At 35.6% G+C, this 12,573-nt stretch overlaps 1 protein-coding gene across 2 annotated transcripts in view; it reads right to left on the reverse strand.

The window, feature by feature from the left end:
- LOC311620946 (S-adenosyl-L-methionine-dependent tRNA 4-demethylwyosine synthase TYW1) overlaps positions 1–12,573 on the reverse strand; it is a 103,199-nt gene that overhangs the window by 61,488 nt on the left and 29,138 nt on the right. For both annotated transcript variants that reach the window (XM_084880689.1, XM_084880688.1), the window contains one exon: positions 11,004–11,056. In XM_084880689.1, coding sequence (XP_084736815.1) covers positions 11,004–11,056 — 53 coding nt within the window. The remainder of the gene's footprint in view (positions 1–11,003; positions 11,057–12,573) is intronic.

Genomic DNA, 12,573 nt, shown 5'->3' on the forward strand with positions numbered 1-12,573 from the left:
AAAAAACTGTTCTCAAGATGCTCAAAGAATTAAAAGAAGATGTGGAAAAAGTCAAGAAAATGATGTGTGAACAAAATGGAAATATCAATAAAGAGATGAAAAAGCCTTAAGAAAAAAACAAATTCTGGAGTAGAAAAACTTAATAATTTAAATTTAAAATTCACTAGAGGGATTCAAAAGCATATTTGAGTTTGCACAAGAATCTGTAACATGAAGATAAGACCATGGAAATTATCAAGGCTGAAGAGCAGAAATAAAAAAGAATGAAGAAAAGCAAAGAGCTCATCTAACCTGAGGGACATCATAAGTGGAACATGTGCATCACGAGTGTCCTGAAAGGAGAAGAGAGAAAAAGGCAGAGAGAATATATATAAAAAATAATAAAAAGGCTAAAAAATTCCCATCTTTCATAATAGACATGAATATAAGTATCCAAAGGCTCAACAAACTCCAAGTATGATGAACTCAAAGAGACCAGCACCAAGACACATTATAATCATTTTCAAAAGACAACAACAAAGATAAAATCTTGAAAGTGGCAAGAACGAAACGAATCATCATATACTAGTACAAAGGACCATCTATAAATTATAAAATTATCTATAAATTTATCCTCAGAAACTTTGGAAGCCAGAATATAATGGACCAATATACTGAATGCTAAGTGAAAAAAAAAACTATCAACCAAGAAATCTATATCTGGCAAAGCTGTCCTTCAAAAGTGAGGAAGAAATCAAGACATTCCCAGATAAATAAAAGTTGAGGTAGTTCCTGACTGCTAGACCAGCCCTGAAAGAAATGCTCAAGTCCTTCAAGAAGAAATGAACATCAGACAGTACCCCAAAGGCATATAAAGAAATAAAGAGCACAAAAAAGGTAAATTACATGGGCAATTATAAAAGCTGGTATTATTATAACAATGTTTATAACTGTATTTTTTGTTTTCTATATGATTTAAGAGTCTAACATATTTTTTTAATTAGTGAAAAGTTTGCATTACTATAACTTTGTTCAATCTTCTATTCAACATAATTTAGGAGGTTAATGCATTTAAAAAAATTATTAGTTTATGTTTTAGGGCTCAGTAATTTTGTGACACCAACAACCAAAAGGGATGGGGACAATGCTATAAAAGAGCAGAGTTTCTGTATGTTGTTGAAGTTAAACTTCTATAAATTCAAATTAAAATGTTATAACTTTAGGGTGTTACATGTAATCCCCATGGTAATCACAAAGAAAAATAGCTACCATATACACAAAATAACACTAGGAAGAAATTTTAAAATTTGACTAGGAAAAAAATCAACAAAACACAAAAGAAGACAAGAATGCAGGGAATGAGGAACAAAAAAAAACAAACAAACAAACAAAACAATAAGGCATATATTGTAAAAAACAAATAGCACAGTGACAAGTCCCTCCTTACCAATAATTACTTTAAATGTAAATGGGTTAAACTCTCCAACAGAAAGATTAACAGGATGGATAAGAACACATGATCTTGCGGGAACCGGTTTGGCTCAGTGGATAGTGGTCGGCCTGCCTACTGAAAGGTCCCTGGTTCAATTCCAAGTCAAGGACACGTATATTGGTTGCGGGCACATCCCCAATGGGGGATGTGCAGGAGGCAGCTGATCGATGTTTCTAGCTCTTTATCTCTCTCCCTTCCTCTCTGTAAAAAGTCAATAAAATATATTAAAAAAAAAAAAAAAAAAAAAAAGGACACATGATCCAACTCTATGATGTCTACAAGAGACTCACTTTACATCCAAACACACACACACAGGTTCAAAGTTAAAAGACGGAAAATATCATATGCAACTAGTTACCCAAAAAGACCACAAGAGGCTATCCTGATATCAGACAAATCTGACTTTAAATAAATAAAAAAAGGATTACAAGATGGGAAGGACATTATATTAATAAAAGCTTCAGTACAGCAAAAAATAATACTAATAACAGTTATAAACATTTACACACCTAATAATAGACCATCAAAATATATGAAGCAAATAATGAACAAAATTTAAGGGAGAAATAGACAGCTCCACAATAATAGTTGGAAATTTCAATTTCCCACTAACAATAATGGAATAAACAACAGAGAAGGTAAGTTAGGAAACAGATGACTTAAATACAATAAATCAACTAGATCTAACAGACATATACAGAACACTACACCCAACAACAGCATACACATTTTTCTCAAGTGCACAAAGGACATTTTCCAGGATAGAACATATGTTAGGCCACAAATTAAGTCTCAATAGATTTTAAAAGATAAATATCACACAAAGTATCTTCTCCAATCATAACAGAATGAAATTAGAAATCAAAAAAAATTTTTTTAAACTGGACAGTTCAAAAAATTGTGAAAATTAAACAAAACATTTTTAAACAACCAATGGATCAAAGAAGAAATTACAAGGAAAATTAGGAAATACTTGAGATGAAAAAAAAACAAAGATATAGCAAACTTATGGGAGTAGCAAAAGCAGTTGATAAGGGGGAAACTTACAGCTATAAATGCTTAAAAGAATGAAAGCAAAACAGACATTCTCAGGTGAAGAAAAATTAAGAGAACCCATTAGGAACAAACCTGCTCCAAGAGAAATACTAAAGGAAGTTAAAGCAGAAGGATAGGAAATGTGCAGTATGCAAATACTAATCAAAAGAGAGCTGAGATGGCTATATTAACATCAGATAATGTAAACTTCAAGGACTCTTATTACAGATAAAGAGGGACATGATGTAATGGTAAAAGGATATATTCACCAAGAAGACATAACAATCTTAAATGTGTATGTACCTAACATCAGCATTTCAAAGTACATGAGATAAAAACTGATAGAACTGAAATGAAAAATGGGCAAATTCACAATTAGGGTTGGAGTCTTCAACATTAGTTTCTAAGAAATAGATAGAACAGTAGACAGAAAATCACCAAGGACATAAAAAGGCTATTATCAACTTCTGATCTGGGTTTGGGTTTATTGGAATTCTATTTGGGGCCAGGGAGAGGGAAACAGAAAAAAACATAAAAGTAAAAACAGAAGAAGGACCCTTTTCATTAAGCTGATTATACATTCAATGAGGGCAGGCCTCCCTCATATCCCTGTTACCTTTCACAATGATAAGTAAAAGTGCTGTATCATATATGATAATGCCATATATATACACACACACACACACACACACACACACACACACACACACACACACTAGAGGCTTGGTGCATGAATTCATGCACAGGTGGGTGCAGCCGACTCACCCTAATCAGGGCCCATCAGGCCAGGCCAGCCAGGGGGAGGGAACGCAGAAAGTTGGCCAGCTGGCCCTGCCCCTTGGTCAAATGCCTGGTGGAGGGGACAATTTGCATATTAGCCTTTTATTATATAGGATATACTGAACTTGTACATATCCTATATAATAAAAGCCTAATATGCAAATCGACCAAATGGCAGAATGACTGGTCTCTGTGATGCACACTGACCACCAAAGGGCAGATGCTCAATGGAGGAGCTGCCCCCAGCCTGCAGGCCCCAGGCCAGCCAAGGCAGATGCCAGAAGGGACCCGTCATCACCCCGCTGGTCATCCCACAGAGAGAGGAGGTGACTGGCAGTGGTGGTGGCGACAGGGGGAGGGGCCAGTGAGCAGGCAGCGCCAGGCTGGCCAAGGCAGGTGCCAGCGGGGGGGCCCCCCAATCGCCCTACTGGTTGCCCCACAGATAAGCCCTGATCACCAGTCAGGCCTAAAGATCGTATCCATGCACAATTTTGTGCATTGGGCCTCTAGTGTAAATACTATATAAGCTATTGTATATATGAGCTATACATATATACACATATTTATGATAAATATGTCATTTATTTTCAAGACTAGAACATTGTAATGGTAAGGATAGGAAAACAGACTGTCAAGCAAATTAAGTGACCATCAAATAGGCAAGTCCCCTCCATCAGCATCCTTAGGGAAATGTTTTTCTGGCTGAAAGAATCTCCTATTCTCCAGTATTCCATTCAAATGATACAGGTTTAAAAAATGAAGATAGCAAAGTCACAAAGCACTTAGTAGAATGCTTGCCAGGCCCTTAATCTTTCCAGCAAATACTCCTTGACATAGAATTGAGAAAAGACAAAAAAAAAAGTCCACCCTCCATGGCTGAGTGGTTAAGCATCGACCTATGAACCAAGATGTCATGGTTCAATTCCCAGTCAGGGCAGGTGCCTGGGTTGCAGTCTCAATCTTCAGTTGCAGCCAATCAATGATTCTCATCATTGATGTTTCTATCTCGCTCTCCCTCTCATTTGCTCTCTGAAATCAATAAATATATATATATATATATATATATATATATATATATATATATATTTTTTTTTTTTATTTTTTTTTTTTTAAAGAAGAAGAAAAAATTACACTTCCTGTGCTTTTCTTAGCATTCTCATCTAAATCCCTATCCATTGTAAGTTGCTTCACTTCAGCTCAGGACTTTGCACAGTTCAAATTTTGTCATTCTTTTTTATGACTGTTTCCCCTGCCACACCTACCAAATCAGTAGCAAACCATGGCCACTTTCTTATAAGTAGCCAATATCATCTGGTTCAGGTACCTACTGTTGCATAATACTTTGCCCCAAAACTCAGTGGCTTAATATGACACATGTATTATTTTCTCTATTAATGCTGTGGGTCAGCTCGGTGTTTTATCCACACCCTGCTGTGTGTGTTGAAATCACTCATGGAACTGCATTCAGGCGGAATTTGGCTAGGGCTGTGCACTCAGATTTCTGACAGTTGATGCTAGCTCTGCTCCTCCTTCACTCGAGTACTAGACTGGCTTCCTTATAGCCCAGTAGCTGGATTCCCAGAGGAAGCATTCCAAGAGGACAAGCCTCAATGTGCAAGTGTTTATCAAGCCTTGCTTGCATCGTGCTTGCTGATACCCCAATGACCAAAGCTGGTCGCATCGCCAAGCCTAGAGAATTAACTAAGCGTGTGAATACTGGGAGTCACGGCTCATGGAGGGCCACCCAGTAAATGGACTCCTACATCATTTATACTAATTATGTTCACCTCCTAGCCTTAAGGCAAATTGCCTCACATTAGTGAAATTTCATTAGTTTTCAAAAAGCTTTTATACTTAATGTAACAACTAACAGTTCTGGATCAATTTTTTTGCTTAGTATAACAAAATCCTTTTAACATTTGGTGATTACTACAGTTCTCTGGATAGGCAAATATCCTGATTCTAGATATTTAAAATAAGTTTACCATATTCTGTGATAAGTGATCCAGAGGAAAAAAATGATTACATTTCAACTGTATAGACCTTTTTTTATAGAAATCTAAGGTTTTTACCTAGAAAATCAAAAGTTTAATCTAGTGAAAAAAACAAAATAAATGTTTTAGTTCTTTACAATGAAATCAAACTGAACTATACCAACCAAATATCAAATTATAACCATAGCACACAAGTATACAATTTATTCAAAGAACGTGAGAACATATTTTAATGTACACTCTTAATGAAATGCATTCTACAAATGGAAGGAGGTACAAAGAATGACTTTCCTGCCAGAACTGGTTTGGCTCAGTGGATAGAGCATCGGCTTGCAGACTGAAAGGTCCCAGGATCAATTCCGGACAAGGGCATAAACCTAGGTTGCGGGCACATCCCCAGTGGGGGTGTGTAGGAGGCAGCTAATTGATGTTTCTCATCGATATTTCTAACTTTCTATCCCTCTCTCTTCCTCTCTGTGAAAAATCAATAAAATATTTTTTTTAAACTAAAAAAAAAAAAATGACTTTCCCTCTTAAAAATTATCAAGACCACAAAGAACTTTTACTTACGTGGTTTATATCAACCAAATATGTACATATTAGATATCAGAACCTAACTTTATACTATTTCATTTAAGATAATTATAAGCCTATTACATAGTAAAACAAAAAATAGTATAAATGAGCTGAATTCTGCATTCCAACTACTGTGATATGTTGTTTCAGTTAAGCTATATAAACAAAATCAGGCCTCACACAGATATGCAAGTGAGTAACAAGGAAAAGTACTTTTAAGAACTTTTTCAGAAAATTGTGAATACTACACTAACACTTGTCAAGTGGTAGTTTCATAAAGATTAGCTGCACTGTAGAATCTGAAGCCATATTAATGAACATTTCATATGTTGTTACATTAGAAGCTACTTGCCTATCTTGTACTTTGAATATGATTTTATAACATCATGCATTGATCATTTGAAAAATATTGAGTCGTTAAGTTATGCATATCTTCCAAATATTAATGAAACTTACATTTCATTGTATAACATTTTTTTAAAAAATTAATATATTTTATTGATTTTTTTACAGAGGAAGAGGGAGAGAGAGTTAGAAACATCGATGAGAAAGAAACATCAATCAGCTGCCTCCCGCACACCCGCTACTGGGGATGTGCTTGCAACCAAGGTTCATGCACTTGACTGGAACTGAACATGGGACCCACCAGTCCACAGGCCAACGCTCTATCCACTGAGCCGAACCGGCCAGGGCTTATTGTATAACATTTTAAAAATCACACTTTTTATTATCACAATTATCTCGTCATTAGGGGAGTTTTTCAAACTTATGACAGCTATTGTAAGTTTTTCAAAATTCTTATTTTCATTTTAAAGCTCAAATTTTATTATTCGCAACAAATACTTTCAGTTGTTTCCTTGAAGTGGCAGGCCCACTTTATCTTTAAAAAAGCATTTGCCAAATAAATAAGCCTCAATAACCATAGTTGTTCTTTCATGTAAAAATGACATTCCATGCCAAAACCAGTTTGGCTCAGTGGATAGAGCGTCAGCCTGCGGATTGAAGGGTCCAGGGTTCGATTCCGGTCAAGGGTATGTACCTTGGTTGTGGGCATATCCCAAGTAAGAGGTGTGCAGGAGGCAGCTGATTGATGTTTCTCTCTCATCAATGTTTCTAACTCTCTATCCCTGTCCCTTCCTTTCTGTAAAAAATCAATAAAAATATACTTTTTTTGTAAAAGTACAGATACTCAAAGGAAGAGATTTCTTATTTAATTTTTGCTACTTCATCAAGGTAATTCTTATGTGAAACTGGGTTTAAAAATAAAGAGGGAACACACGTACCTTGACTACTAGTACAGTATGGTACACTGCCTTAATTCAATCTAAACGGTCAGCACATTTATGCAACATTGTTTTTGCACTATTAGTTCAAATGTCTCACAGCAAAAAAAAGACAACATGACAGTAATATTATAAAAAGTTTGACCTCCAGTACCCCAAAGGGAATGCAGACCACACTTTAAGAACCAATGTTTGAAGTTAATGGCAATAAGTATGTCAATGATAGAAATCAAGAATTTTGTTGAAGGGAAAAAATTGGTATAATTATAAAATCAACTGTTTTAACTGAAAACTAATGTTAAAATTAAAATAAGAGTTCAACAACTTTGGAAAACTGTTCATATAATACCTACTAAAGCTAAACATATGATTAAGCAATTCCATTCCAAGGTGTATACCCCCCAAAAAATGAGTGTTATGTCCAAAGACTTGTATGTAAGCGTTCACAGAACTGACTTTACATAAAACATCAAAAAACTAGAAACAATTTACATATCCATTAATAAATGAATAAACAAATATGGGCATATCCACACAATTGAATATATTTAGAAAGAAATAAAATATTGATGCACATAAAACATGTATGAATCTCAAAATAATTATGCCAAATAAAGGCAGGCATATCAAAAAATATGCATTAATATATTAAATTCTAGAAAATATAAATTTACATATAGAGACAGAAAGCAAGTCAGCAGTTGGCTGGTGACAGGAGCGAAGAGAAAGATGGTTTACAAAGAAACACAGGACATTTGAGGTGGTATCTGTTTTCTTGATTTTGGTGATGGTTTCACTACTATTGTACATATATACATATATACATATACACATATGTATGTATATATTCCAATGGGCAATAAGGCACATGCATAACATTTATATAATGAGGAAGAAACTGGGAACTGCTTTCTGAGAGATACAGAAAAAGAGCTTTGGAATAAAAAAACAGTCAAAAACTACTTTCTGTTATAGGAAAAAAGGAAAGCTGCTTTAGATAGTAATGAATTATGGTAAAAAGGTCAATTGTGGGTACCATCCCATTTGGTACCCACTAGGCATGTGTAGCTATTTAAATGAATTAAAATTAAATAAAATTTAAAATTCAATTCCTTTGTCACACCAACCACATTTCAAGTGTTAAATAGCTACATGGTTAGTAGCTGTATGAGCTACATGGTAAGTCAGGTATGTGGCAAGGTATCAAGTAATAGGTATTGGGTAAGGTGTTAGACATACAGTTAGTAAACTGTACTGTATAATGCAGACATAGAACATTCCCACCACTGCAGAAAGTCCTACTGGACAGAGCTATAGAGATGGATGTACATGTATTCTCCCTTTTAAAGGCAGAGTGAATGTATCTTCCCATGTATGTGTAATAGTTGCAACAAGTTAGGCAGAAGCAAATGTTTTATAGGTAGAAGGGTTTGATTGGATGCTGAGTATCCAAAGAGGTAGTCTGTGCTGTCAATACTCAGCCCTGCCTGCCCTTCTAAGCAGCGACTAGTAACCCTAACATAGTATTTCTGATTCCCTGTCTGAAAGGTTCTGATTTAGACTCCACCGATGAGAAGCAAATGGATTTAGAAGGCAAAAGGAGAAACTATCATTCATCTCTGGCAGCAGCTGGCAGACACGAGGGCATACAGCAAACATCGGTCTGCAGCAGCTTCCAAGGAAGTTCCTGGGAGACATTCGCTTTAGTGTTGCCAGCAGCTCGGGTCACTTGAAGCAGTGTCCTGTGAGTCTAACACTTTTTTATTTTTCTCAAAGCAAAGCAGTTCTCTTTGACCTTCACTGCCCCAGGTCTTCCAACGGCTTGGTCAGCATATTAAATCTCTTCTTGCTAAAATATCCCGGGTGTTTTCTGTTTTCCTGACTGACACAGGGGCAGGATTTGGTCAGGTGGAGATTAGAGTAGGGAAGAGAAGCAGGACACATTATATGAAGGTTAAAATGAAAAATAAAGCTGAACACATGGGTCAGAACTTGTCCAGCTAAGGAGGGTCTGGTTGGAGATAGAATATACACAGACATAGTCTATTAAGTTGTAGTAAGCATAATGTAAGAATTCCAAGCAGCGTAGAGAATAAGAGGGAAGGTTGCTATTTCACAGGAAAGCCTCTCTGACAGGCTCTCTGAGCAGAGATCTGAGAGAGCAGACAGAGGCCAGAAAGCCAGAGAGGACTTTGGCTCCACATTCAGAAAGCCGGGAGAGCAGATCACACAGGCCCTTGAGGACTTGGGCTTTTGTTCTGAGTGAGATGGGAACCCCTGGAGGTTCTGAGAGCAGTGGCATGGCCTGAAACATCTGGCTGCTGTGTAGAAAACAGACAGTGGATGATGGCAAGAGTGGATCCAGAATAGCAATTAGGAAATCACTGAAATAAAAAGGGACAAATTACAGTAATTTGGACCAAGGTATGGCAGTATAATTGGTAAAAAGAAGTTGCATTCTGGATATGTGTTGAAAAATTTTGCTCATGGAATAAATGTGGGAGGGTAATAAAAAAGAAGATGAGTAAAAAGTTTCTCAGATATCCACAATGATAGCAACTGGCCTAGGGAGCAGATGGCACTAGAAGGATACAGCAGAGAAACGCTGAGAATATACAATATTCTGAAACAACAGGCTCTGGAGAAGCAGGTTCCCTTGGAGAAGACCGTCAAGGCAGTTGAAGTATCAAGCAAAGGTCAGCTGTGGATTATGGCATTGAGGGCAGAGGCATTCCAGGAAAATAAAATTAAAAAAATAAAAATAAAAATAAAAAAATAAAATAAAATAAAATTATAAAATAAAATAAAATATAAAATAAAATAAATAAAAATAAAATAAAACCACATGGCTACCACTTCACACTCGCTAGAATGGCTAAAATTAAAAAGACCTGCAATACCACATGATGGTGAGAATATGTAGCAACTGGAACTTTCATGCATTGTTGATGCAAGTATAAAATAGTACAACCACACTGAGAACAGATTGGGAGCTTCTTATAAAGTTAAATATATAGCTAGTAATTCCACCCCTAAGTATGTACCAAAGGAAATTAAAATGTTCATTCACAAAAAAAGCACTGTATGAAAATATTTATAGCAATTTTATTCATTAATAGCCCAAAACTGAAAAACAACCCAAATGTCTACCAAGAGATTAAACACTGATATGTTCATATTACTGAATAGTACTGAGCAATAAAAAGGCATGAACTGCTGATACATACTACAACATGAGCAAATCTAAGATACATTATGCTGAGTTTAAAAAGTTATGTGGCAAAAATAAAAACTACACGTGATATAATTCCATTCATATGAAATTCTAGAAAAGGCAAAATTATATTATAGTGAGCAGCTAGAACAACTGTTTCCTGACTGTGGAGGAGGGGGTACTGACTAGAAATAAGCACAAGTAAACTTACAGGATAAGAAAAATAGTCTATATCTTTTCTTCTAATCTTTATGTTTATTAATGACACTAGTACCAATACCCCCATTTTCCTCCCCTTTGTCCACCTCTACTCAACTCCCAGTCCCCCTTCCTCTGGCCATCACCACACTGATGTCTATGTCTATGGGTTATACATATATGTTCTTTAGCTGACCCCTTCATCTTCTTTCATCCAGTCCCCTTCCCCCGCCTCTGACAGCTAGCTGTCAGTCAGTTCCATGTATCCATGCCTCTGTTTCTATTTTGGAGTGGTGGATACGGGTTTTTTACATCCATAAAAATTTGCTGAACTCATTCAACAAATTCATTCAAAATCACTACATTTTATTAAATGTAAACTGTAACTTTAAAATGGTAAAATTCATTAACTGCATATAATAGCCACACAAAAAGTGCATAAAGACAAATACCTTTGTCCACCTGCAAAGCTTCACCCCAGAATGGCTCCCAATCAACTGATAACCTAAATGGAAAAACAGTGAACACAAAATTGAATTGATTCAAAGCCTTATATCAGAAGGTGCTTATAAAAGAAGCAAAATATTTTTCCATTGCTTAAATAATGATAGACAACAACCCAGTGGCAGGAGTCATTAAAAGTTTAATTCAACAAGATGATAAAACAATTTAAAATGTGTATGCATCTAATAACATACTCACAAAATACATAAAGAAACAATAGGCTAACCCAAAATCATAGGGAGAGATTTTAATATCTCTCAGTTATCTAACAGATCTCACAGATGAAACTCTGTAGAGCTCTAAGATTTGAGCAACACAGCAAACCTCATCAAGGACTCACAGCACTGCAATAACAACTACAGAAATGCTTTTCAAAGATGCAAGGAACAGCTATAAAAATGAACTACAGGCTGTACCATAAAGTAAAAGTAAGTAACAATATATTTGAAATGAAGAATCAGCCTGGCAGGTTTGGCTCAGTGTTTGAGTACCAACCTAAGAATCAGGAGATCATGGTTCAATTTCTGGTCAGAAATTTTTGGCACATGCCCAAGTTGTGGGCTCAATCCCTGGTAGGGGGCATACAGGAAGTAGATGATCAATGATTCCCTCTCATCATTGCTGTTTCTATTTCCCTCTCCCTTCATCTCTAAAATCAATAAAAAAAAAAAGTTTTTTTAAAAAAAGAAGGTTCAGAGGGACAACAGATTAAAATAAAGAAATATTGCTAAAATAAAAAAATAAAAAAAAAGTGGAAAAATCAAATTCGAGGACCTAATGTGAATTCTCAGCACCACTCTACAACCTATCATTTAAAATTTTTGAGGCACTTAAGACATGAAAAACATGGAAAAGCCATTCCAAAACAAGCATTATTTCCTTTTATAACAAACTAGCAGAGCAAACAAGTAGAACATTCTGACTTCCAAAAACATTTAATAAAGCTTCTCATGAGGCTTCAAGTAATAAACCATAATTACGAGTCTCTTGCACAAAAAGACTCTTCCAGACAAATGAGGTAAATGGAGAAATACAGTCTGGATGATGACATAAGTAGATCAGTGGCTGGTTAAACATCCATATGCACAGTAATGATTAATGGAACAATCTCAATTTGGATTACAAGTCTCTAGTGGCAACATTACAGGACTTTGTCTTTTATCCTCATCCACATTTATGTAAACATCCCGAATAAAAAATAAACAAAGCAGTGCTTATCTAGCTGAAGATGAAACCGTGTCTAACTGAATAGCTAATCTCAGATAGAAAATAAACATTTCAAAGATTCCCAGAGAAAATTCTAGTTCTTTTGGATTCCTACATTATGTGTTGTTCATATCACTATTATAGAAACTACACTCTATATTATATTAGTTCTTTATATTATCTCTTCCAAGATATATAGGGCTCTACAAAATTTTGCATTAGCTAGGTAAAAAAAAAAAACAAAAAAAAAACAACAACTACACAGTACAGAAATGAGAAACTTGTGGCTGAACACAATGCCAAGACAACCCA

This window comes from Pipistrellus hanaki (genome assembly GCF_964339955.1).
Source record: "Pipistrellus hanaki genome assembly, chromosome: 4".
Classification (NCBI taxonomy): domain Eukaryota; kingdom Metazoa; phylum Chordata; class Mammalia; order Chiroptera; family Vespertilionidae; genus Pipistrellus; species Pipistrellus hanaki.